The 27,753-nt window shown below is 48.8% G+C and overlaps 1 protein-coding gene and 1 long non-coding RNA gene across 3 annotated transcripts; one reads left to right on the plus strand and one right to left on the minus strand.

The window, feature by feature from the left end:
• Positions 1 to 6: 6 nt before the first annotated feature.
• L3MBTL1 (L3MBTL1, histone methyl-lysine binding protein) lies at positions 7 to 19,712 on the minus strand. Of its 2 annotated transcripts, XM_023536069.1 has the most exons (21): positions 17,864 to 19,372; positions 13,982 to 14,127; positions 13,592 to 13,818; positions 13,120 to 13,261; positions 12,682 to 12,832; positions 12,410 to 12,545; positions 11,693 to 11,777; positions 11,114 to 11,202; positions 10,508 to 10,612; positions 9,485 to 9,620; positions 9,063 to 9,154; positions 7,835 to 7,986; positions 7,322 to 7,398; positions 6,658 to 6,743; positions 6,359 to 6,469; positions 5,767 to 5,881; positions 4,796 to 4,895; positions 4,433 to 4,630; positions 4,293 to 4,342; positions 1,482 to 1,639; positions 7 to 1,173 (listed from the first exon to the last, which is right to left on the minus strand). In XM_023536069.1, the coding sequence occupies exons 2-21, from the start codon at positions 14,115 to 14,117 to the stop codon at positions 844 to 846; spliced, it is 2,676 nt and encodes an 891-aa protein (XP_023391837.1). In that variant the 5' UTR covers positions 14,118 to 14,127; positions 17,864 to 19,372; the 3' UTR covers positions 7 to 843. The 2 variants fall into 2 exon arrangements, with proteins under 2 accessions (XP_023391837.1, XP_011367683.1); XM_011369381.2 differs by lacking the exon at positions 17,864 to 19,372 and adding an exon at positions 19,653 to 19,712 and having other exon boundaries at positions 4,293 to 4,630.
• Positions 13,788 to 17,612, plus strand: LOC111745167. Its single transcript, XR_002782527.1, has 2 exons — positions 13,788 to 13,851; positions 16,593 to 17,612. It is a non-coding gene; the product is annotated as an uncharacterized LOC111745167 (long non-coding RNA).
• Positions 19,713 to 27,753: the final 8,041 nt, after the last annotated feature.

Raw genomic sequence — 27,753 nt, forward strand, 5'->3', positions numbered from 1 at the left:
GGGCACGGCCCTGGACACACGCACTATGAAAAGATCACCCATCCAGAAGGCAGGGCAAGCACCCAGAGCAGGGGGGAGGGCAGTGAGGGGACACCGCCACATAAGGGTCTGATGGAAAACTGGCTGTGTTGGGCCTGGATAAGGAGATTCTTCCGGAGAAAGGGGGCAGACTTCTTTCTCATGAGCACCCACCTGGAGGGGGCACCTACGGGGAGCAGAAACGACACTTTCCTAGGTGATGGTGGGGGTGGTATTCTTTGGAAGGAAGAGCTAAACAAACTCAAAGGTCCCTTCCAGTTTCAAATTCTACAAATTAGGAGAGTCATGACAAAGTGCTTCATATAAGGACAACTACATATTAAAAGTCAGAAGTACCATTGATTGCTCCCCCACTGTATCAGTCAATCTGGTATAATGATGTGATTTCTACGTTACTCTATGTCATATATAGGATATTGACATAAAATAAAATATATTACTCTGTGATATTATAACATATATACTAGTGGTATAATTATACTAGACATTCTGGTACAATGATCCGTTCATCGTTTCCAGTGCTCACAATGGCCCCGAAAGGTTGTCATCATTGTACCCACTTTATCTCCGTTTTACAGAAAAGAAGATGCAGGCTCAGGGGCAGTAAAGAGCTCAAATTGGCGGGACTGGGATTCAAACCCAATCTGTCTGCAGAGCTAGTGTTCTTTCACCTACAACTCACTGCTTCTTGTCTTTAGCAAGCTTTGGGGTCTTGTTTTAAGTGTACATTAGGATCCTTGGAGTAAATGGTAATACCTGTGCCATTCAAAATACACTTTAATATATTGACCGTCACTGGTGAAGCTAAGTTTGGAAAACAAAAAGGCTGGGTAGAGAGTGGAGGAGTGAATGGAATCTGGTCTCCAGGATGCCTTTTTCCTTCCTGAGGACGGTCTGAGCACGGTCCACACTAGAATTTTTCCCAGAGACGCGGTCACTGACTAGTCTCACCCAGCTAGGACAATAGAGGGCCCTCCCTAGCTGGTGGCAGCGCTGGTGAGGGCACCTGCTTCTTGCCATCTCGGTGAGGGACCCTTCTCCGTCCCCACTCTGCATTTGCACCTTACTTACTTCATCTTTGAAGAGTCGTGCTTGGTCCTCACAACCTGTCAGGGTCTGAACGAAGCCGAAGACCTTGGAAACCAAAGAAGACATGTTGCCAAGGGGACGGGGCCTTGGGAGTACAGGGGAGAGGGGGGCCCTGGTGCTTTCTGGGCTAGGATAGTGTTGCTTTTACTTATCACCTTTTTTTCTTACTACAGAGATCCTTGTGTCTCTGTGCTATGAGGTGTGCAAGTTGAGGGCCCCAGCTCCTGAGGCCCAAAGGGGCGAGGCGGTGGTGTCAGCGGCAGCGTCCAGCTCTGCCTGATGGGGGCCATTCCTGAGGTCTCGCATCAGGGTGTGGAGAGAAGGCAAAGCGGGCGCAGAGGAACGGGACTCACCTCATCGATGGTCCACTTGGCGACCGTGGAGGCTGAGATGCCCGCCACCCCTGGCAGGAGCTTGCAGTGCTGCTCCCAGCACACTGAGAGTGAGCGGTCAGGGTGGGCCGACAGGGCTGACATGAAGAGAGACTGGTGCATGACATCGGTCGTTAGTGCTAGAAAGCAGAGGCAGAGGCTGGCAGGCCAATGCTGAAGACTAATCTGGCCCCCGAAGCCCGCTCATCCCCATGCCACTCGGGAGGACCACGACCCCCTTCCGATAGGCTTACAGAGCCAAGAGGGTAGTCCAGGTCGGACTCCTCATCCGGGGCTCAATCCTTCCGGGAAAGTGGGTTCCTCACCTTACAGACTCTCAGGTCGGCTGCTGGAATGGCCCTGCCCCCCTCCCCCTGAGGCTGCATCACCCCTGGGCCCGACCAGGATGTTCTCCTGGAGCTGCTACCGCATCCTCGCACCCATCTCTAGATCCCCTGCATCGAAATGGCCCCCAACATCCGAGCAAGTTCTGTCCTGACATCAGAAGCCCATTCTGTTTGCCTTCCTTTTCTTAAGTCCTGCTGGGCCCTTACTAACTTGCTCTTTAATCCTGAGTAAATCGCGTGGGCCTCAGTTTCCCAACCTGTAGATGAACAGGTTGGGTAAGGAAATCTCTGCGGTTTCTCGTTGTTCTTTCAAACACCTGGCACTCAGGAGGCTTGAATGGCCCTATAAGCAGGAAGAGCACAGCTAAGTTCTGTCCTCTGCAGGTAGCCTTCTCCATGGAGCTGTTTACCAGCAAACCCTGGAGCCCACTCTGAGGATGGGTGAGAAGTCTTTTCCGGAACACAATCCAGAGTGACCAGTGTCCCCTCTGTGAGAGAGACAGCTGGTAGAACACGGGAGCCCCGTACAGAGGTCAGAGACCTGGGCTCTGTCCCCTGCTCTGTCCCTGAAGTGCTTCGGGCCCTCTCTGGACACAGCCTCCGTCTCTGGAAGACTTCACTTCTCTAGCTCTCAGGGTGATTCTGAAATGAACGTGATAGGCAAGCGCCCTCTGGGGGTCAGAACGTGGCCCTGCAATGGAAGCCGACCAGGTAGGTGTACCACAGGCGGGTAGAAGAGGGAGGTACCCACTGCAGTCTCACTCACAGGAAGTCCACACTCTGAGGACTTGGAGGCAGGCCAATACCCTCCTCACTTAGGCGTGAGGTTGCAGGAACTGCCTTCCATTTCCACAAAGAAGAAACAGTATGGAACAACAGCAAGAGGGAGTCAGGCAAGAGAGCGGGACTAATAATAATTCCAGCGGGTTACTGAGCACTTTACGTGACCATCTCATCTAAGCCTTTTAAGATTGGCACTGTTATTACTGGCATTTAACAGATGAAGAAACTGAGTCTCAGAGAGGTGGCACCACCTTCTCAAGATCTCACAGCGTGTAAAAGGCAGTCTGACTTCAGGGCTGTGCTTTTAGTCACTATGCTGTATACTGCCCAGGTCACAGAGACTGTTCCTGAAGAACTGGAAATAGCCTGGGTCCTGCCAGAAATTGGGCTGTGAACCAGATGATTTCTCATGGTTTCTTCTCGCCTTAAAATGATGTGCATTCGACTCAGCTGAGGCAAGATCCACAGAGCTCTGCAATGTATCAGGCCCTGTGCCACTGGCTGAAGATGTGAGATGAATTCAGACACAGCAGAGGGCTCAGGCACCTTGTCCCTCTCCTTGGAGTATGCTATGGGCTGAACTGTGTCCCCCCATATTCATGTTAAAACCTTAACCCCCAGTACCTCAAAATGTGATTGTAATTGGAGAAAGGGCCTTTAAAAAGGTGATTAAGTTAAAATGAGGTTATAAGGGTGGGCCTTAATCCAATCTGACTGGTGCTTTTATAAGAAAAAGAATTTATGATACATAGAGAGACACGGGGGGTACACGGGCATAGAGGAAAGCCATGTGAAGACCAGCGAGAAGGCAAACATCTGCAAGCCAAGGAGAGAGGCTTCAGAAGAAATCAAACCCCTGCATACTTTGATCTTGAACTTTTAGCCTCCAGAAGTGTGAGGAAATAAATTTCTGTTGTTTAGGCCACCCAGTCTGTGGTGAAGCTAAAGGTGGTTGAGAAGTGAACTGACATTTAGATTAGGTGTTTTATGTCTATTGTATCAGCAGCACGTAGCAGAAGAAGTCAGGCCAGGGTTCGAATGTCAGTTCTGCTCCTCACAAGTTACAAGGTGAATGACCTTGCGCAAATGACTTCTCTCTCTCTGAGCCTCCCAACCCTCTTCCCTCAGGAGGAGAGAACGATATCCACATTACAGGATGCTTGTGAGAGTCAGTGACATCATGTGTAAAGAACGTGAAACAGTGCTTGGCCTGTAGTAGGTGTTCAGTAACCCACTATTATTTCAGGTCATTGACACCTGAAAGGCAGTTACCATTCGTGTTTTCAAATGAGAAAACTGAGGCTCAGAGATGTTAAGTGACTCGTTCCAGGTCACACAGCCAGAAAGCGATAGCCATGGACTCCCTCCCAGGAAACCTAGACTAAGAACAGCAGAGCCGGGGGCATCATCCTGCCTCACAGTGGAGAACCAGAGGCCCAGAGAGGCTCTGTGCCTTTCCCGCAGACTCACAGGAAGGCCATGGATGAAATGCGACCTGAGGTCACTCAAGGCCCTGTCTGTGCTCCCGCCACTGCTCTATGCTCCCCCAAGCATCTCAAATGAAGAGATATGGCCTCCCTTCCAGTTTCTCTTCCTCGAGGCCCTCCATCCCAATTGTAAATGCTTTATGGTTGGACATGAGAGTAAACGACCTTCAACTTACTTGGGAAGTCTTCTTGCGGGATCTTCCGATACTTTGGAGGGCGTCCAATCCTGGAGAGAGAGGGACCAGGTCCATGGCAGGGAATCAGCGCTTGGCCTGGCCCAAGAGGACACGAGGTCCTGCACCCTTGCCCTCCGCACCGGCCATGATGGCGAGGCTTCTTCCTTAGGGAGAAGCCTGAGAGGTTCCTCTTACGGGTCGAGGCCTCTGTGTCGGACAGCTCCGCCTTCAGTCGGCTCTGGTTCCTCTCAGCCAGCGGGCAGCCTGAGAGGCAATGGTGAGCTGTGAACTTGCCTGTGACATGGCCAGAGCCATCACAACCAGGAGTGGGGCACTTCCTGGGGAAGGAGAAGGCTTAGGTTGAGCCGTATCCACTTGTTTCCATTAGCCCTCCCCAACTGTGGCCCCACTCCAAGGGTCTTGGTGAACTCCGACTGGCCACACACGGTAGGTGTAAAGCAACCACCTCTGAACAATGCTCTTAGCAGGAGCCCTGCCCTCACCGGTGATGGAAGCTGTACTTGGAGGTCTTAGTGTGAGGCAGGCTCCGATAGCTGAGAGGGGGACAGCCCCCAGGAGAGGCAGAGCTGGGCTCTCTAGGTCCTGGAGCAGCAGGAAGGAAAAGTCAGCACAGGGTCCTGGGGGAGAGGGGAATGGAGGGCATGGAAGGAGCAGATTCCGCGGGGAAGGTCAGCGCTAGGAATTAGTTTCCCAGGTACAGGCACCCTGAGCTAGACTGTGACACTCCTTCCTGCTATCGGATATCTATTCCCCTTTGGGGAATGAGGGCGTGGCTCTCATACACTCAGGTTAAACCTGCAGGCGATGCCCTGTTCCTTGGGGAGAAGATACACTCAGAACCGGGGTGGGCACAGCTGTACCCAAAAAGCCACATCAGGCAGATTCATGTTATTCTCTGTTAGTTTCCCTGTTTCACCCTCCAGACTCTGGTAACTTTTTTTAGGCTCTGTCCATGCTCGGAGAACATTTGAGACGGATCAACACCCCATGTGAGGCAGATGTGGCAGCAGCAGGGAAATAAGGGAGGGGAATGCTGAGGGTGAGACCCGGGGCTGAGCAAGCCAATGACCTGACCTCTAACCCCTGCCTGCGGGGACCGAGATTTTATTTAACGGAGCCAGCATTTCCTTAGCACGTGTCATGTATTCTCCATGTGGCTCTGGCAGATGCTGAGAGAATTTCTTGGTGTGTGACTACTTTCTGGGCATGTGTTCCCAAGTGAGCTTCCCCTCCACACCTGGACACCCTAAACCTCACAACTGGGGAAGCCAGAAGCACTGCTTAGTGTAGCAGAGACCTCTGAGGCAGGGAGGATGGGGGATCCCAGGGCTCACCATGGCCACCAGAGCCCTCTGTGTCAGACCTGGGCATGCTATTAAGGGTGGGGTCAGAGCTGCGGGGGATGGGGCTGGACATCAGTAGGAAAGGGTGAGAGTGCTCCAGGGGTACGCACGAAGAGGAGGCTGCAGGGGATGCCCTGTCTTGGAGCACCAGCCAGCGGGGTGGATGTCGGGGTGGTCAGCATCAATCCAGAAGTCATAGGCATGACTCCAGCCATCAAAGTGGAGCTGGGGAGGAAAGGCCCTTGGAGGTCAGGTGTTCCCCGTGGAGCCCAGCTCAGCCAGGAGGTCCTCCAGACTCCAGGAGGCTCTCCCCATCCCTGGGGCCTGTTGGAAGCGAGATCCTGGATTGGGAGAACCAAGGAGCCAACCCCACAATAATCCACCTTAGCTGCCACATTTTCCAAGGGCTTCTTCACTCATTAAGTTACCGTCATCTCCCATCAATTCTTGGGTAGGACAAGGATTATTAGGCCCATTTTATAGATGAGACGGTTAAGGCTTAAAGAGGGGAAATGGCTTGCCCAAGCCCACAGAGGTAAGTCATGTATAAGGCTAGAATGAGACCCAAGATTTCAGCCTCAAGCATAGAGCCCTCTTCCCCGCAACGTGCACCCTCCCCTATGTCTGGCTCGTGCCATATCCTTGACCTCTAACCAGTCTATAGAATTCCTATCCAACTGGCTCGTTCATTCCCCTAGCCACCTTTATCCGATGATCCTCCACATCCTCCACACTGGCCACACGAATCAGTGCTGGGTTCCTGCGGTCCACGGCCTCCAGCTTCATGTTGACCAGAAAGTTGTGTGGGGGTCGCTGCAGGGGGACAGTGGCCTTCAGGCCAAGGCCCAGCTCAGCAGTGCTGAAGCCTCAAGAAGGGACTCCAACTGCTATGCCTGGGAAATTGGGGCCTGCCAAAAAAGGGAGGCCAAGGCCACATCCTGGCTGGCCGAGGGTTCCACACCTGCCTGAACTCAGCTCTAAGGGCAGAAGAGCCAACTCACCACCTTGAAGGCCCAGGCGGGAACAGCAGAGGCCCCAGTCTCTTCCAGATATTTCTCCCAACAGAAGCTATCTGGGTCTGGGTAGTCTAGAGGAGAGAAAGAGAATAATGTGTAGGCACCTAGGCATACTGGGGGAGCTCTCTGCCCCCTAGCAGGACCAGGAGCACGGAAGAGGCAGAGGCCCATGGAGAACAACCTGTCCCTACATCACCAGAGCCAGCTCTCTGTAGGGAGCTCCTGAGGCAGAGGGGCGCTAGACAGAAGCAAGCACATCACCACCTCACAGTTCACAGGGCTGTCCGGGAACCCTGGCTCCCATCTCCCTCCTCAGCCCTGTTGTTCTAGGTCCATCCCAGCCCCATCTGAGCCTCTACTGTATGTGGGCCAGCATAATACCCCAAGAGGAAAGGACAGAGTCTCCACACTGGACTCCTGCATCCCTGCTTGGGAGGGCCATCTAACTTTCTTCCCTTACACCTCCACCCAGTCAGGGTTTGACGAGATTCTCCTATAATCAGAGGGTTCTCAACTCTCGGGCACAGAAGCTGAGGCTCCAGGACACATCTGTCCCCCTGCCCTGGCCCTAATGACCCAGCTAATGAGGTACTGGGTCAGGGGTGTGGAGCCAGGCCTGGGAAAGGAAGCTTGCTTAGGCTGCAGTTACCTTGTGGAGGGGTGAGGGGCTTTCCTTGCTTCTGGCACCAGCCTACCGGGTGGATGTAGGGGCTGCTGGGATCACACCTGAAACCCAAGAATGTTTCACTGTCCCACATGAAACGTGGAGGCCTGAGCCTGCCGTCCCATGACAGCACGGTGTCAGGGTCCACTCCCATTCTACTTCTTAGTGAGAGTTAGACAGATGGCTGATGAGAAAGTCAGAAAACTGCAGTATTAACTAAAAACTCTAACACCACCGTGATATCTAAGGGAAAACCATAAATCACAGGGGGCTGTTCATCTTAACCCTGATGTTTTTAGGTGATACATCTAATATTGTATTATTTCTTATAAAATGGATAAAATCCACAGGACAGTCAATTATGCCCCTGAACAAATATGAATGCTAGAGCTGGGGGCGGTGGGGCGCCTCATAGTGCCTGAGGTTTGAGAGCCTTGCCTCCCACCCTCTGCTGCCCCGCCCCTCACCCCCCAGGCCAAGTCTGGGCCCTCCCAATACCAGTAGTCATAAGTATCGTCCCAGTTGTCAAAGTGCACCAGGAAGCGGCTGTCCACCACGTCGGTCACACTGGCCACACAGACGAGGGACGGGTTCATGCGATCGACAGCCTCCAGCTTCATGCCCACCTGGAAGCCCAGGGGTGGGGGACTCTGGAGGCAAGAAGAAGGGCTGCCACGGCCAGAGCCAGGCAGGCTAGTGCTAGTTCGGGGCCTACCAGCGAGGAAAGGAGTAGGTTTCCTAGGAGCCATGCTGGCGGTTGGGGGCTGGGATAGGGGACTGGGGTGGGGCAGATGGCGGGCAGAAGAAACAGGCAGAATTGTGAACCCCTAGCCCCAAGTCACACAGAATCTTCTGGCCTCCACGGTGTACTCAGAGGAAGCCTCACTATGGCAGAAGATGAGTGACTGGCAGGCGGCTACCCATTCACCCAGAGTGTGCCAGGCTGAGGACAGCCTCCCCGATCTGGCGAGATAGCTGTCATCATCTCCATTTTATTAGTTAAATAATTTGTCCAGGACCACAATGCTAGTCAATGTTGGGACCAGGATTTAAACAGTTTGACTTAAAAGTCCGCATCCCCTGTCACACTAGCGGGTTGAACCCCACCAGTCACTTGGGAACCTGCAGGTATGATCTATGGGGCTGGACTGAGGGTGGGGCATAACTGCCTGAACAGAACGATGGAGTCCCTGGCCCATGGGATCCTGGACTTTTGATATGGTGAGATTTTTAGAGGGGGTTCCCTATGTCTCTCAGCCCTTCTGCTTGGTATTACAAGATACTTAAACCGCTGGATAAAGCTGCCAGCTGCCTCGAACAGAGAAAAAGATAAGGGATGAGTTGTGGGGATGAAATGGGAGAGCCTTGATGTCGGGCAAGACAGGAGAAAGCGGCTCCCAGGATAGAGGCTTGGACCTTACACCAAGAACTGCAGGGCGAACCGAAGCAAGAAATGAGAACGATGACATCTGAGAGCCCAGGCCAGATGGTGGGCCAGAGTTTCTGTCCAAGGGGACGTGCAGAAGAGAGGATTTCTATAGAGGGAACTGGGGGAGAACCTATGGCCGGCTTTCTCCTCTGGCCTGGTCTGCCCAGCGTGCCCCTCCCATGTGGTATGAGATCAGAACGGAGCTGAGAGCTCTCCTCTGATGAGGCAGATCCCCTGGACTGGCTGCAGTGCCTCTGTCCCCGGGGCAGGTGTCCACTCTGGCTCAGGGGCACTCACGTGGCTCTGGTTCACAAACAGGTGCTTGGGGGCAGCCTGAGCTCGCGTGCTGCGCAGGTACTGGCTCCAGCTGAACTCCTCCTCCTTGAAACCTAGGCCCCTCAGAAGGGACGAACAGAGCGCCGTGCAGACAGAGGCTGGGCTGTGACGAGGGCACCCCACATGAAAGCAGCAGAATCGAGCAGGCCTGCGGACCTCACAGCCCTCAAGAACCTGCCCAGGGACCCCCTGCTAAAGCACGACACGACCTAGGTAGACACTCGAAGGGCAAGGGCAAAGCGGAAGCCTTAGGGCCGAGTCATAGCAGGAGGCCATGAAGACAGGCTGGTTGTGCAACCCGGAAATGGAAGGGGAGACCACAGCAAAGAAGGACTGGGCCTGAGGGCCACAGCCTCACCGTGACCAACCCGGCCAGGCCTTACCTTTGGGGGGCTGTAGCTTGTGTCCAGTCTTCTCGAACCAGCCAGCGGGGTGAATGTCGGGGGAGTTGGCATTGATCCAGAAGTCATGGCACTCAGAATACCCATCAAAGTGCAGCCGTAGGCGGTAGCCACACACCTGGCCCCATCAGGGGGAATCACAAGGACTCCAATGGCCGCAGACGCCCAGGCCCGTTCCCTCACCTCTCATGCCCCACCTGGGGCTCTGATGCTAGCAAGTGCCCACGTCTCTTTGTTCCCGGGTTTACCCCCATCCTGAACCTTGTCCCACACTCTCTTTTCCTGCAGCGAGAGCAGTTCAGGTACTTGTGAGCCCTGACTTCTGGGTACAAGACAGACACATTCTATCACATCCTCCTGCCCTTCTGAGACCTAGACAGAACCCCAAGGGCAGCTACCAGGGTTCACGCCTGCTCAGCACCCCAACAACCCTCTCTCTGCTCCCTATGCGCACACTGCTCTGGCCTCACTGAGCTGACGGCAGCTCCGTGAATGTGTGGCCCGGTCCACACTCCAGAGCCTTGGCTCACTTTGCTGCTTCTGTCTGGAACACCCTACTTATTCACAACTCATCTCTCAAGACTCAGCCAAGGAGGCCCTTCCTCTGTGAAGCCTCTCCTGCCACCTTAGTGCCTCTAGGCTCATGTCTGTCCCACACCTGTGGTATGTTACTGATGTATTTATAGAGCTGATCCCCACATAGCTATGAGCTCCTAGAAGACAAGGACCTTGTGGGACTCATGCCCTTGGGATCTCCTCCTCGAGTCCCCCTGCCACTGAAGTATACACTCATTCAGTACCATCACCACCCCTCACGCTTGGTCTGGTTTTTGTTCCTTTTTTGGCTTTCTGTGTGTTCCACCTTAATCCCTTACTAGATTGTGTGCCTTTGGTGGGCAGGGCAGTGTCTCCCTCTTCTGAGTCCAGGCCCTCTGTGCCTCTGGTAGGCTCCTTCAATCTACCCTGAGAGACATCATCAGAACAGAGGTGCAAGCCTCAGCTCACCTCGGCCACGGTGAGGATGAAGTACATGGACGGGTGCTGAGGGTCGATGCCTTCCAACTTCATGCCCAGTCTGAAGCCGTTCTTGTTGGGAGGGACCGCCTGGTACTGTCAATGCACAGGTTGGACAGGACCCAGTTTCCATCCAGCCTTATCCTTACCTGGTAGGCTTGGGGTGAAGGAGCTGCCTTCAGGCCCCACCTGCCTGGTACTACCAAAGGGATCATTTATTTGGGGGTCTTCGGTGAAGAGATCCAGAGGGGGACAGAATAGCTCCCAAGGCTGAGTCAGGGCTGAACTTAAGGGCTTCCCTTCACCCAAATCATGGAATAATCAGTGTATGGAACTGGACAGAAGGCGTTGGAATTCAAATGTCTACAGGCTCAGTGATGGGTGAGCCTGGGTTCCTCCTCCGTATTTCTTCCCACCCTGGAAGCCCCTTATGGTGGGCCCTTTTCTACCCTGGGCCCCTAACCAGTCTCTCCCCTTTCCATTCTGACTGTCCTTTAAGAGATTTCAGACACAGAAAACACCAGAAGGCCTGAGTTTGGTGGTGAGTCCCTCGATTGGGAATACGAGCACTTCCTAGGTGGAAAGTGTCCCACTCACGTCCTGGAAGAGGCTGACTGGGGCAGTGATGGCCTTCTGCTCCTCGAGGTAGGGCGCCCATGACCAGCCTTCCTTCTTTTCTCCCGACACTGTGGACAGGAGACAGGCTGACATGGGCAAGTGGAGATGGTAATGGAGAAGGCCTGAGGGCCAGAGCTGACTGTGAATATACTTTGTTCCATTTTTCTTAGAACCAAAGGTTCAGAATGAGGACCCACGCAGCAAGGTCAGACCAGTGACCAGTACAGACTTGCTCACACCACCAAAGGAAGCAATGTCATGGGATGCCATTAAAGCTGTTCAAGTCGTTGGATATCAAGCCTGGCAGTGAAGCCTGCTCACAACTGAATAGAGGATAAACAAACACACGATATAACCCCCGAGAACACATATACACTAATGCACAAACCAGAAACATCATCTTTCTCTCAGTCCCTCTCTCTCGCCCACACACTAACTCACGCTCATCTATATATGTACAACACACCATCACAACCGAAACCTACCCTCCCAGCCTCACACCTCCACACAAATATATATACCCGCATCACATAAATATATATATACAGGCCACCATACCAGGCTGGCTGCTGCTCCACTCTTCACTTTCTGGGGTGCTAGCAGTGGGTTGTCCCTCCGGATCCTTTCCTTCTTCTTGCTTCTCCTGTGAAGGCGAGTCTGATTCCAGCTTCCTGTCCTCATGGGCTGGGGAGAAGCCCCAATCTCTATTCCTGGCCCCTGCCTAGCTCTCGGACAGGTGGAATTTCTCCTAGGCCATCAGCAGGAACACAGCTCCGACAGACAACCCCTTAGCATTTGGGCACAGACGCACATGAGCACGCACCCCCAAATTATACAACCCGATTACAATTCTCCTTCTTCCCAGGTGGGAAAACAGGACACAAACAGCTGCCCTGTGCTGATTTTGGCTGCCCACTGGAACTTTCACGCTGTCTCTTCTAGCTCCTCTGTAACCAGAGCTCTGAGCTCCCTGGCCTCTGGCCTAGTGACTGGGCTTCAGTGACAGGGCTTACCATCTGCAACACATGCATCTCGGGTGCAGGTTCGTGTGAGTGTGTCTCAGCCCTGACACTAGGCTGAGATGGAAACCCCAGAAAAGCAGGAGAGTGATTTATTCATTACTCTCCAGCCAGGTAAAGGGCCTGACTCAGGATGAAACCCCAAAATAAGAAGAGTGAGTCATCAGGTGTCTTTTCTTGCCCAGCCCCTGACCTGGATTGATGGAGGGGATAGTGGGCAGCAAGCCTCTAGCCTTCCCCTCCCCCTACTTCCTACCATGGCGTCTGGCTCTGACTCCTCCTCGGATGGGCTCTGGTATTCCCTGTGCTTCCTCTTCTTCATAGGTTTGAGGAGCTCAGAAGTGCTGGTGCAGGAGGAATTTTGGCCTGAGGCGTTTTCCACTATGACTGACCTGAGAGGGAGGGGCAGCCTGAAGGAAAGAACCACCAACCCATGCGGCACCACCCAGCCCCTCTCCTAAGCCATGAACAGAAATGGGGCTTTGGCCTAAAAGCAGAGCAAGTAGAGCAGTAAACCCTGCCCCTTACCGCTCCTGGAACAGCTGGGGGCAGCCGTCATTGGAGGAACCAGGATCCGGACCGGAGCCTTGCTGAGGCTCACACGCCTGGCACTGACAGGTGCCATCATCCTCTGGGGGGTCCAGAGGGGGATCTTCCGGAGGGTCCTGTGGGAGGTCCGCTGTAGGGGCCAAAGGGTCCTCAGGCCACCCCCATCCCAACCACACCCAGGCTCCGCCCACTTCGGAGCCCGGGACCCCTGAAGCCCTGCCTCCGCCTCGGTCCCACCTCCTCGAGCTCCCCTACTGGTCAAGCCTCCCCCTTCTCCACTTCAGGACCAACCCTTGGGCGCACGTGCAGGAACCCGGAGCACGCCCCCTCAGGTCCCGCCCCCGACCGAGGTCCCTGAGGTCGCTCAGGCCTAGTTCCACTCGCGCAGGGTCCCAGCTCGGGGCCTGAGGCTCCTACCCGGCTGTTGGGTTCCCGCATCGCCACCTCCCGCCGGGGCCTCGAGAGCTTCGTACTCGGCCACGCCTTCCCGCCGCAGCTCAGGGCTCGGGGGCTGCTCCGCTCCCACCATGTTTAGTGGCGCGTACTCGCTTATCCGGAACTGGAGCGCGGGAGGTCTGAGGACGGGGACTCGAGTACGGGCCCGTGACCCACCTCCACTCCGCACGGTCCCCCTCCCGGTGCCTTACTCAAGCTACGACCCCAGAGTCCATTTCCCACAAAGCACGCCCCTAGGACCCCAAATGTCTCGTGCTCAGAGCGCCTCACTCCAAGACATGTCCCCAGAGTCCCTCACTCAAAGCCCCACCCACCGAATCATTCGTCTGGGCCAGCCTCCCCCGTTATCCGCCTCAGGCCCCTCCTCCGGGCCCGCAGACCCCGCCCCGCAGCTGCGGTTCGCTGGGCTCCGCCAATCCCCAGAGAAACTGACCCGCAGGCCACTCCCAGGAGGCGGGGCCGCGGCCTCGGTCCACTCCAGCAGCCGCACTGTGCTGGCACTGGAGCTGGTCGCCGGCCCTGCGCTTAACTGCGGCAGAACGGTGGCCGTGGCAGGTTCGCTGCTGGTCACTCGCTCCGGGGCGCTCACATGAATCGGCTCCCGCGGAAAGCAGGACACATCCAGGGCACTGCTGGGCAGGCCAAGGGTGGCCGAGCTGGCTGCGAACAGATATACGGACAGATACGACACAGGTGAGCTCTGCCGCAATCCTGCCATGCATGTGTGTAGGCAGGAGAAAAGTATCATCTCCTCCCCAGGATCCACACCTGCTTGGGCAGGTATAGGGATGCTCCTCCTCCCCAGACCCCTGGCTTGGCCCACCTGGAATGATGAAGGCAGTAGTAGGCAGGTGAGAGCTGGAACCTGGGCTGTCTCTGGCCACCAAGTGTACGCTGACCTCCCCTGTGGGGGGCCCCTTCAGTGTCCTCAGCACCTCCATTTTAGCATGTCCCTCCATCCTGGTAGGCCTACATGCAGAACATAACCCCCAGGGTGATCAGAGAGGGAGAGGGCTTTTGAGAGGAGGAGCTGCCTACCCTAAGAGAAAAGCCTCAGCCCTAGGGGAGTAGGGTGTCTTAAAAGCCCAGCATCAAATCTGGCTCCTGCCGTAACCAGGTCACCCAGGTGAGGGCTCTGGCCAAGCCTTGCACTTCTCCCATTCTCATAAGATGGGCATGTGTGAGGGTGCTTTGTAAACTGTGACATATAGAACTGATTCGGGGAAGTATGTCTCAGGCCACAGTTCTGTCTCGCCATCTGTCTTCATGACATAGCCCAGGCCAAGTCCAAACTCCCCACTTTGTCAACCGCACCTCCATCCCCACTAGAATCACTCCCTTCTCCCTCTGGGGACTCAGAGCCCTCAAGCACCAGGTTCTCCCTCACTGTACAGGTCCATTTTCCTGGGAGGTGGTATTTCCTGACCACATTCTTTTATGCCCTCCTGTCCACCACTCCCTCCCCAAGCACAGTGGGCACTCGAACATCTGTCGAATAAATGCATGCATCTGAAAAGCAAACAGGAAGTGTATGAGAAGCCAGGTAATGCATGATTTTGCTTTAATAAAGAGGTGGTTGAACAGGTAAATATGGGGGGGGGAGACCTAGTGACATAACAAATATACTTAATATCTATCATTACTTAACTGCTCAAATGTGTCGGCCAGTGTCCTAGATGCCTTACCAGCACTGCCCAGTAGAATTTTTCTGTGATGATGGAAATGTCCTATACCTATACTATTCAACACCGTAGCCACTAGCCACGTGTGGTTACTGAGCACTTGAAAAGCAACTAGTGTGACTTGAGGAATGGAATTTTTAATCTTATTTCATTTGAATTAAATTTAAATAGCCACAGCGGCCATATGTATTGGACAGCACAACTTTATACATAATTACCTGTCGGCTCCACCTCCCAAACACACCTCAAAGTCTGACCACTTCTCTCTATCTCCATTGCCACCACACTAGTCCCAAACACCATCAGCTCTCCTTGGACTGCCTCCTAAATTGCCTCCCAAACCATTTCCTTTCTTCCTCTCCTGCTCCCTACAGTGTATTCTCCAGTAAGAGAGAGATTTAAAATTGTGAATTACATCACATAATTTCCCTATCCAAAATTCTTTCCTAGCTCCGCATTGCCCTTAGAATAAAATCAAAGTGCTTTACCCTACAGAATATAACCTGTCTTCCTCTCTCTGGCCTCATCCTCCACCCTCCTCCCCATGTTCTCCACTCTCGACAGGCTCTGGTTTCCTTCTATTGCTTGACACACATTCCCACCTCAGAGACTTTGCCCTTGTTTCTCCCCCTGGAATGCTCTTTCCCAAGCTCTCTGCTTGCCTGCCTCCTTCCCATCCTCCAGGCCTTCGCTCAGTGGTCACCTCTTCTGAAGTCTTTCCTGACACTCAGTTTAAAGCCACACATCCCTCACCCCTGCTCACTACTTCTTATCTCATGACTGTGTTTATTTCTTTCACCTCCTTCATTATTTATTTGTGTTTGATCAGTCATCCCCACATAAATGTAAGTTCCATGAGGGCAGACATTATCTGTCTTGTTCACTGCTATATCCCTAGCACTTAGAATGTTGCCTGGCACACAGTAGGTGCTCAATAAATTTGTGTTGGCTTTCAGTAATTTCAATTTGTTATTAAAAAGCATCTGGTTGCTTTAAGGTGTTAGCAGTACTTGACAATGGCTTCTGGCATACAGGTTAAAAGAAAGAATGTGGGCCTAGGCTTAAGACAGAGTTAAGACAGTTTGAATCACCTGTTCCACCACTTCCACCACCTAACACCTGTGGCTCTGTGTAAGTAGCTTACCCTATCTTAGCTCAGTTTCCTCACGTTTAAAATGAACTGGCAATAGTATCTACTTCAAAGGGCTTTGGTAAAGATTAAAGGAAAAAATATGTGAAATCTTGATACCAGCAGGCCTTCAACAAATACTAATACACTCTTTTTTAACAGAAATTTTAGGGAGCTTCGTAGCTTATGGCCAGTAACATGTAAACTACTTGCTTGCAAAATCAGCTTGTATTGGTCACTCTCTCTCCCACCCTCCTTCCTGCTGTTCTTATGCATTCATTTATTTCCCAGCTTTTCCTTCCTAAAATACAAAGTCCATCCTTCATATCATATGCCTACCATATTATAATTAGGTAGGCAAAGGTGAGACATATAACCTGATTGAGGCAACACTCAAACCATTTAAAATTTTTAATTTAATTAAAAAATTTTACATTATAAAATAGAATTTCCTGAATTTCAATTCCAAATATTTTGCTTTGCACAGCTGACATACTTGTACCATTTTAAGTTCTTTTTAATAGAGTCAGTCTTTTTATTCAAAATACTGGTGGTCATTAAGAGTGAATGTGGTTAGTCTTGAAAGAATTCCATTCTGTTTCAAAACGTATCATATGTTTCAGGTCTATCAAGAGTGACCGACAGGACTGCCCTTCTCTTCAGGTTTGCTGCCTTTTCTTCAGCACACATTGGAGGGTCAACTAAGTGACAGCAACATTCTGTGCTCTGGGAATACAGTCTCAAATGAGACAAAGTGCTCTCGTGAAATTTATATTCCAGAAATAGGGTTAAGGTTGGAGATATAAATTTGAAAACCATCATGTATAGATGGCATCAAAACCCCTAGGACTAACAATAAAGAAAAAGCCTTGGAGCTCACCACTATTTATAGGTTGTGAAGTGGAAGATCTAGCAAAAAAGGTTTAAGGAGCCTGCAATGAAGTGAAAGGGAACACAGAAGAGTCTGGGCTTCTGGAGGATATGTGAGGCAAGTGTTCGGGAAAGTGGGACTGCTCAATGGCGTTAAATGCCACTGATAGATTAAGTCAGACGAGGGCTGAGAGCTGACCATTTTAGCAATAAGGAGGTCATCCGAAACCTTGATGACAGCTATTTCAGAAGAAGTGTGGACATGAAAACCTGATCGGACTGGGCTCTAAAGAGAAATCATTGATTAGTTCAAATTTTATTGAGCACCTACTGTATGCCAAAGCAATGCAGATTTATCAGTGAACAAAACAAACACCTCTGAATGCAAGAGTCTACATTCTAGTGGGGAAACTGACTATGAGAACCGGTCCTGTAGGAGAATGTCAGAAAACAAAGTAGGAACGATGGGTCTAAAATTTTTTCAAGGAGTTCGAATATGACGGAGAGCACGGAAATGGAGGTTGGAATTTGGAGAGTGATGTGGTCTCAAGAAAGGGGTTTTTGTTTGTTTTGTCCTTTAAACTAGGAAATGTTACCAGATGTTTCTAGCTGACCAAAATGAGCCTATAGAGAGGAAAAAACTGACAGTGCAATAGAAAAAGAATAGTTTTAGATATAAGGAAGAAGCCATGTCGAGACCAGTTATGGAAGTTTCATACAGGCTCTTGTACGTATGATATACTTCACAATAAAACATTTGAAAGAAAAAAAAAGAACAACTGTAGAAGACAAGTCCTTGAATGTGCAGGAGGAGAGAGAATCTAGAGCACCTATGATATTGAAACCCGTCACATGTGGTTATGGGCTCCTAGCTACCAGGACCTACTGTTTCTGTGTTCTTTCTCACCAACTAAACCACTAGATTTTCTGAGGCCTGGCACTGCTGTCTCTATGATTTGAATTCACCTTTCCTTTACCGCTATCACCCCTTAGATTTGCAGCATTTTCATAAGCTTCAACCTACTAGGTCCACATGGCAGCACAACATGTCGTATGGCTCCCAGGCCTGAGCCAGGTGCAAGGAATCCGTCCACTCCTATCCCTGCAGCTTGATCACACCTTCAGAACCCCGCTTCTTTAGCTTCTGCACATGCTGTTCCTTCTTCTTGGTACCTTTCCACATCTCATATTTCTAGAAAATTCTAATCATCCTTCAAGATCCAGCTTGAGTGACACCTCTTTTCTGAAACCTTCCCAGAATCCACCCCCACAGTTAACCACTCCCTCTCCTGTGCTCCACTCCACCACAATCTAACTATGCATCAACAGTTAGATTGTCTGTGTCTCCCCCCAGAAACAACAGGGCGCCTGGTGTGCAAAGAGCCTGATCTAGAGATTGCACTCCACAAATAGCCACTGAATGAACGAATGAATCAGAGAGCTGAGAGTAAAGAGTGGTCAATAATGTAAAAGAAAAATAAAAGGCACTGAAATTCATAAACGGCTTAGCCATTCTTGCCTTAGGGACTAGAATAGTATTTCCTCCTCCTGTGCTGCTCTGGGGCTGGGAGAGGAGGAGATAAAATGGGAGGTCCCAAGGCTGTCACTTGAAGCCCTCAAGCTGTCAGCTTCTCTCCCAATTGCCCTCAGCCAGGGGAGCTGCCTCGCCCAAGTGCCCTCTCCTGGAAGCAGCTATCTCCCGACTAGGTGATTCCGGGTATACAGGCCCTGCTCCCTTGCCTCAGTTTGGGACACCTCTGCAAGGCCATCCCAGCTCCAGAGCTTCTCTTGGGACAGGCTGACTCCACTGTTGTTTCTCCCTCTGCCCAACCACGGTGCTGTCCTCACTCCTCTACGGGTGACATTCCAAAGGGCACCCCAATAACCAGCCCTGCACTCAAACCTCCCTCTCAGAGTCTGTTTCCATGGAACCGATCTAAAACAACCGTTGGATCCCCAGCCCAGTGCGGTGTCTGGCACATAGCAGATGCTCAATAAATATTTACTGAACGAATGTGCCGTGTTTATTTTCTCCTGGTCTGTCGGCCAAGGTTTCCCCCACCCTTTGCCCAAGCCCTCGTATACAACAGACGCTCCATAAATGCTCGCGCTCTAGGTATTGCGGGTGGGGGAGCTAGTGCTCCAGACGAATACTCCCGACGCGGCTGGGACGCCCTAGGGGGTGGAAGAGGGGTTCAGGATCCAGACCCGCCGCCCGCCTTCCGAGTCCTCACGGGACTAGGATAGACGGCGGCGGTAGGGGAGGTCACTGATCTGTCAGCCTCGCAGAATGACTACTTTTTAAAACGCCAAAATGGCGGAATTCTTTTTATTCTTTCCCTTTACAGCCAAAAAAAAAAAAAAAATCATCATCATCATCATCATCCAATTTTCCGTTATAAAAATTGGAAATGAACGGAAGGAAAGTTTGCCAAATGACCCATTTCCTAAGAAAACCACAACCCCGCCCTTTACTACACCCTTCTTTCCATTAATGAAAAACTCTTAATTGATTGCATTTCTCTAAAACCGAAGCCTCCTCCCTCCCAGCCTCCAAATCTCGGCCGGTGGCAGCACAGCGGACGCGCCCGCCGGGCCCTCCAGACCCGCACCCGCCAGGCCCTCCACTCCGCCCATACCCCTTCCGCTCCCGCTCTCCCGAACCTCCTCCCCAGCCCCGCCGCCCGCGGGAGACGCTCGGAAGGATCGCGCACCCGGGCCGCGGCTCTGAGCCCTCGCCGTGAGGGGCGGGGCCGGGTGGCGCAGCGATCCCTCAGCCCCGGGTCCGAGGCCAGCGCCCGCGGGCTCCCTACCTGCGAGGCCAGCCTGTGGCCGCCGAGCGCTGAGCTACTGTCCGAGCCCCGCGCGGTACGCGCCTGCGCGCACTGGGGGGCGGACCCGTCTCCCTGCAGGACGCGGGCAGCAGACGGCGCGCCGCACAGGTTTGGGGGACGCGGGTTCCGCGGCGCCCGAGGGTTCCGCGGCGCCCGAGGGTTCCGCGGCGCCCGCGCCCTTTTGCCTTCTTGCGAGGTCTAGCCGCGTGGGCCTAATGTCTTCTCCAGCTTGTGCCGGACTGCTGCATGGGCGAGAAGGGTCGAGATTTTTTTCTGTCCCCCGCCCCCCTGCATCACAGCAGCAGCGCGCAGGGGGCTGCGGGGGACCACCAAGCCGGAAGAGGGAGCCTGGTGGGCCCCCAGGCTGAACAGTCAGTGACCGAAAACGAGGCTGCTGTACTCCAGTACGCACCCCAGACGGGTCGCTGCGCTGTCCAACGCCTTCTCATCGCGCCTGCCCCCCACCTGCAGAAGGCGAGCTGAGGAGCACCCGAAACGGCCTCAGGAAGGGTGAAGGGCTGTAGGACCAGGGGAAAGGAGGCCCCGAGCAGCGTGGATTCTGCCCCGGCTCTGCCTGAGTTAAAGGTGGCATTAGCTGTGACTGTGTTTGGATGACCCAACTACCACTGGCTGATAGTGTATCCTTCCTGTCCTCCATTTCTCCATTTGTAGACTGTCACTCACTTCATGGTGTGTGGTTTTCCATAATGGCTCCTGTTGTGGTGTTGCCTTGAGCAAGTCACTGCTCTTCAGTGCTTGTTTCCTCAGCTGATCTCCCTGCCTGCACAAGATCTAACTAGTCAATCTCCCTTTACTGGTTTCGGTAGCACAAAGTACACTTCTTACACATATCACAGCTCTAACTTCACCAGATTTGTGTAATTCAAGATGCAAGAAACTGCAAACTACAAGGAAGGAAGGAAACAGTTTTGTATCCCTAGCGCCCAGCACAGAGGTAGATGCTGAGTGGGTACTCAATAAATATTTGTTGACTAAATGATGTACTGCATACAGATGAAAAGATAGTAACTCTTGGTACATTCCAGAGCCCTAGCCCCCTCTCCCACACCAATGATTTAATCGAATTCCTTATTTTACAGAAAAGGACATTGAGGTCAATTTGGCCTAAGGCTGTGACCACAGGTCAGACCTAAAGACTCCTGACTTCAAGTCCTGATGAGAAAAAGATTCCTAATTGTAGGTAAAATCCCCAAATTGCTGTAATCAGGTTTAAATTTACGCAGACTTTATTCTGGTTGCCACGCCAATGTGTTGCGTGTGTTCTTTCTAGCTGCAATGTCAATTTTTAATCACATCTTGTATTATTGGGAACAGAATTGCATCAGTTGAGGATGCTGGTTGCCATAACAATAGAAGTTTCTTTATACACACCAACACGCACACAACCATCAGCTCATTTTTCTCTCATCTCTACCCAGATTGTGCTTGTTCTGGATTCCAAAGGGTTTATTTTAGGTATTCAGAAGAGTTAAATAGAGTGGTGAAACTATGCAAACATATGGCTTCTCAATAGCATGCATCTTCTTTGAGACAGTGATTAAGCCAGACAAGTAGAATCTGAGCTGGGGGACCCAGGAATGAACGCCACAGATTTGAGTTGCTGAGACACTATTTTTCCGCTCATTAACAGCATGTTGGTGGGCTGGCTTGCTTGGACACCATCAGGGATGGAGATCCCTCCCAGGCCGATGAGATTTGGGAAAGGTTCTGCCTCTTATACAGCCAGAGTTAGCTCTGCTGGTCCACTATGCCCTCCAGAGGAGGTGAACACATCCAATCCTTTCCTCAAGTCACAGCCCCCAGTGTCCCCAGTGTCCTCTCCAACCAATGCCCTTACTCAAGACCCCAACATCTTTGAAGTGATGAATAGAAGCACTGAGAAGTGTTGTTTGTAAGCAGCCCACACCTTTCTGTTCCTACAGATTTTAAATCACATATTCTAAGAAAATCATCAGGATATGCCCTTCATGTAAGTGCAAAAACACTTCTGGGTCCAGCAACATGGCAGGCTTTGCTAATAGGGAGCCCTTTCTAGCACAAACACCTGAAAATCCTGGATAAAATATTACAAGAAAAGAAACAAGTAAGCAAGCCAAGAAGGAAATTAATGAACTTGCAAGAAGGGGAAGTCAGAAGGAGTTAGAAACAGAGAAGGAAACAGCAAGGAGTGGGTGGCCTGATGGCTCCCTTGTCCTGGAGGTAGTTATTGGATAGAGACTGACAGTAACCAGCTGCTAGAGACTCGGGTTTCATCACACGCATAATGTCATGAGATGGGATCTTGGATCCATGTGATACTGGGAGCTGGACCTGAACCCCCTGTATAAAGACTGGACATCCTCCATCCCCAGACTATGCGTTTTGTGGGCCCCATAGTAGGAAAGGCAGGGGTGGCCCGAGTTTCCACCAAATATAGTTAACTTCAAGTCCTGTTTTATTCTGGGCATGAGTGTATGTTATCCAGCACATCATAGACTGACAAAATTTGTATTTGGCTTTGGGAATGGAAGCTTTATTTGTAACCATTAGAAAAAATTGTCTCAGTGAGGGCCAGAGCCTCAGCTATTTCCCCTACCCCACCTTGCTAAATATCTGAACCATGTTCTCAACCTACTGTTAGGGTTCATATTTTACACAGTGAAGCTAAGGAACTCAATGAAAAAAAAATCACTTGATCAAGCTGTTTTAGTTTTCTCTTGCTGCTCAATATACATTACCACATGGTTACTAGCTTAAAACAACACAAACTATCTCGTTCTGGAGGTCAAAAGTCTAAAAATGGGACTCACTAGATCTCACGGTGTCAGCAGAGATGCATTCCTTTATGGAGGCTCTAGAATTCGTTTTCTTGCCTTTATCATTTCTAGAGGCTGTCCACTTTCCTTGGCTTGAGGCCCCTTTCTCCATCATCAAAGCAAGCATTGGACAGTAAGAGTTTTCCATATCACATCACTGATTCTAACTTTTGTCTTCTTTTCTCATCTTTTAAGGACCCTTGTGAATACATGGGGCTCACCCAGATAATCCAAGATAATCTTCCTTTTTTTATGGTAAACTGATTAGCAAATTTAATTTCATTTGCAACCTTAATTCCTCCTTGCTATATAAAATAGCATATTTACAGGTTCCAAGAATTAAGATGTGGCCATCTTTGGAGGACTATTATTCTGACCACCACAGAAACCAATAGTAGTCGGTCAAGTAACTGATCCTCTTACAAAGTGCCAACGGTCATAGTCACCTTCATAGTGTCATTGCGTGACAATTATTCTCATGGCAATGGCAGAGATGCAAAAGACCAAGCTCATTTGTGCTTCTTCAGCCTTTAGTTATGTTGTTTCCTGTAGCTATTAACAAATTACCACAGATTCGGCAGTTAAAAAATAAATTTATCCAACATTTCTGGAGATCAAAAGTCCAAAATGGGTTTTGCTGGGACAAGATCAAGGTGTGGGCAGCACAGTGCCCTTTCCAGAAGTTTTAGGGAATTATTTTTGTGATTACACTGGGCTCACCAGAATTATCCCATTTCAGGCCTTAATTTAATCACAGCTGCAAAATCCCTTTTAATCTGTAAGGTAACATATTCACGTTTCTGAGATTAGAAGGTAGGCATCTTTGAGAGAAGGGAAGACAATATCTAACCTACTAAATATGTCAAGCTTGTTAAGATTCCATGGTCAAAATCAAGGGATGGGAAGTACTCTGCCCATGAAAGGGAAAAGAGGATATGCAAAAAAAAAAAAAAAAAAAGGTATGTAGAAATACATGTATTTATGTGTACATAAATATATAAAATCTCTGACAGTAATCTAATCTACCACACATCTGGTAAGGCCTTTAATAAGTGTTTACTGAATGTGACTTGGGACCACAGCATTTTAAGGTGATATACTCTTTGAGGGCTTCCTGAAAACATCTATGAAGCATCAATCCTCTTATTACAATCACTGCCACAGCTATCTGGCTTTGAGCTTGAGTTCCTGCTACGCCTGCAGGGCAATGTCATCTATAGCAAAGGTGGCTGAAAGCTAATTTAAGATCTTATTTGCTCATTCCGATTACAATGCTGATGCCTACCCCAGAATAAGACTGAAATTTAGGTTTTGAACTTCCTTCTTCCTCTACTCCTATTACCCAGAGTAAGATGACACATTATCTGCTTTAAACTCTCTTGAAGGTACAAGAGAACTGGCCCAGAATTCAGCTGAGGAAGCATCAGTAGGGCAAGGAGGCTACAAGCTACAGAGTGCTGTCTACTAGTGGGCCCCACTGGGTAAGAGAGACACAAATCAGAGCACAGCACAACTGAGATGGTTAGGAGATTCAAAACTGCTGCATGCATTGAGACAGAGTCAAGGGGATGGTTAGCCTGAAGAGAACCTTCACAAGAGCACAAAATAACATGATCTCTGTGGCCTGAAGGAGAATCAGGCAATGGGTCCTCTGGTTTTATCTGCTGAAAAGGCCTATGAATAAACTAGTAGCAATGAACACCGCAAGGGCCCAGATTATGGTCACTAAATACTGTCAAATAAAAATAATCAGGGCTCCTTAGAGAAATGACTAATTCCAGGTATGGGACTAAAAACATGAGCTTGGAAATCTTAGCATACCAGAAAAGCAAGGAAGTTGCTACAATTCTTAGGGTTGTTTCAAAAAAACTCAGGAGGCAACTTGAATTGACTACCATTGACCAAAGATAAAGTATCATTAATAAAGAGAACTTGAAAAAGTTTAAAATCAGGCGTCATGGTTGAATGGATGTAGGCAAAGGTCATCAATGGCTGCCAACATGAAAAAAACAGACACCCAAGCAGTCTTAAAGCAGGGGGACTTGTAGATTGAGACTTCAGGACATCTTTTATAGGTATATACTGAACTATATTTAGCTGAAATGTCTAGGATTTCCTTCAGTTTTCTGGGGGAAGAAGTGGGACATATATTGTTAAATGATTGGCTCCTTCTCCTCTTAAAAACAAAAAAAGACAAATGACCCAGGTTATTATGTGACACTAGATAAGATGCATTGAGGGCATTCCTGCCAAAAATGCAGTCATGAGACATCAGGAAAGCCCAAATTAAGGGAAATTCTATAAAATAAATATACTTTACTCTTAAAAAAAAGGTCAAGAAAAAGGCTGAAGACCTACTCCAGATTAAGAGACTAAATAGCCATGACAACAAAATGCAGCAAAAGATCCAGGACCAATGGGAAAAAATATAAAGGACATTATAGGACAACTAATGAAATATAAATATGTGCTACGGATTAGACAACAGTATTTATCAATGCCAATTTCCTAGTTTTGATACATACCATAATTGTATAAGAAAATGCCCCCTTTCCTAGGAAATAATGTTTTTTAGAGATAAAACAGCAAGATGTCTTACTTTCAGATACCTCAGGAAAAAATATGTAATACAAACAAAATACAAGATAGTTGTACTATACTCCAAAGTTTTTCAAGTTTGAAATTTTGTGAATTAAACTCTACTCATTCTATACTGAGCCTCTTTATCCTAATTTCTTGAGTGCTTTTCACTGAGGAATTGAGTATCTAAAACAGGCATTGTTATTCGTATAAGAACCCTCAGCTTTCAAATCTTCATGCTAATAATACTTAAAAATGATCTCAAAATTGGGTGCAAATATACAGATGTTAACAGTGAACATAAATTTAATTTCTAACTTCTTAGTTTGAGGTATGACAGTATATATACTTGCCTTCATACATAAATGAGCTATAATGAAACTACCTTGGCAATGTGAATCTTTCTAGATTTGCATCCTCAAAAGGATGCATAAGGACCTAATAATCCTGGTTTCCTCTAAGGGATCAAAGGTGGAGTTTAATGTTACTCTTAGTTCTTCTGATTTTTGAACCATGATTCAAATGTGAAAAGTTAATTGAGGTCAGTAAAGGACTATACTTGTGGTCCACATAGAGGGCTGCCATAAGATAGCTAGGCAATTCTAAACAAACTATTTAGAATCTGGAAGACAAACTACAAGTAATTATGTGAACTAATCCTTTTATCAAATGAAGCATACATGGTGAAATGGGGTACAAATATGCATTTTATTTAAGATAAAGTTGCCGCCTCAAAAAGCAAAAAAATTAGGGTAAACTAATAATTTACTAGATTGCTGAACTATTTAAGAGCTCTAAAATATAGTTTGTGGGCTCTGATACTGTATTATCCAAATACACATTACTTTTGTAATTATTAGATCAGAACTTAGGTAAACGAAACGTTCCACTGCCACAGGACTGAAGCTGAAAGAAATCAGAAAACAGTGCTTTCTGAAAACAAGGTAAATAAAAATGTCATGGTTCTTAAGCATAAATTGCCATGGAAAATGTTCTAACTGCTAAAAGATAAAAATGGGTAAATTTTATGTAAAAATAAAGCAAGGTTAATACAACAAAGATTATTTACCCCACCCCGATTTGGAGTTTTTAATTCTTCATAATAGCTAGCAGATAGCATTTGATGGTACTGTTCTAAGTACTTTCCACATATTAACCTTTAACCTTCATGACCCGAGGGTTTATCCCTACTACTTTATGAGACTGAAAGCATAAAAATAGGTAATGACTATGTTGATCCCCAATTTGTTTTTGAGGATGTGAAAACAAGATCTTTTTCAAGTCAGGAACAACTCCAATTCAAGAGTCCACTTGCCAAGAATTTGCACTAAGTGGGTATATACAATAAATTCAAAACAAGCCTTTCCCTCAGTAAGCATTTTATTGAGGACATAAAGCATAAAATAGGTTAACAAAAGTGGGAGAAAGATGAAATCAAGATGAAGGATGGTAACAACACAGGAGGGGCAGGTAGAACTTAAAACAGGCCAGAGGTACTATGGTGTTAATAAAACTCAAAATGGAGAATTAAGATGATGCTCACTTCTATTTTGTTATTAGCTTAATACGCCATCTAGTTACAGATCAGTATGTGGCATGTTGGATTGCCAGATTCAATTCACAAATTAGCAAGGAACTAAACATTTTATCTACTCTGTTCTCAAGTGGGCCAATGCTATGAATAGTGGTTTACCTAATGACATAGGCAGCGATATGGAATAACATTAGATTTTTAGTAAATTGGCCTTTGCTAATTACCAGAAAATTTTTATGGATGCAGGAATTTACCTATATCCACTACAAGGCCAGCTAACAATGTAGACAAACCTATCACACCTGTGATGTAACATTAACATGAGGATGTTGCACACTTTGAGAGTCAAATTTCACAATGTAATCTCCCCCCAAAGCTTTCTTTCCCTGAAACAAGAGAACTTTGGTAAAAGGCAAGCCTTAAACTAACTTGTCCTTAAACACTAAATTCTAAAGGCAATGGAGGCTTGCCTCTTGTCATTAACTTGTTCTTTCAAGTTCGCAAAATAATAAACTATAATTATGGACACTACTTTCCTGAAATTCGTATTAGTAAAAAACTCCATTTCTTATAAACATCTAAATTAAAAAATATCAAAATAAAGAAAATAGGGTCATGGAAGAAGCATCAATCTTTTGAGGCATTACATTTCCAAGATCAGGTTCTAAGATTTTGTAACAATCCCAGGAATTTAAGAACAAGTCATTTTACTCATTAAGTATTCCTAGCTACTCTGCAGTTTTGACACTTAGATCTTTGCCTTGATTTTTTCATGCAGCTTTATTACATATCCCTTCTGGATTAACTGATCCTACACACTGGCTGTATGCCTGTGGCACAATGAGCAGTGTATCACCATGACCCAACCCTTGGTACCTTACCTAGCAAAAGCTCTTAAGACAGTAAATGTTTAATGAGTGCTTATTTTAAAGGACAGTATCTGAACAAAGATATAAGGTTAATTCATTTCTCAAACTGTCATTTCAGTTAGGCTTACTGCTATATGAACTAATTGATAATCAAGTAACTCCTACAAATTTATAGTATAATTTGGTCTCCAATTTCATTGCTTCATTCATAAGAACAAAAAACTTAGTTTACCCATTCCCCCTCTAACCTTGTGTTGTAAAATTTACAAGGATGATCTAAA

Source organism: Pteropus vampyrus, unplaced genomic scaffold (assembly GCF_000151845.1).
Source record: "Pteropus vampyrus isolate Shadow unplaced genomic scaffold, Pvam_2.0 Scaffold147, whole genome shotgun sequence".
NCBI lineage: Eukaryota > Metazoa > Chordata > Mammalia > Chiroptera > Pteropodidae > Pteropus > Pteropus vampyrus.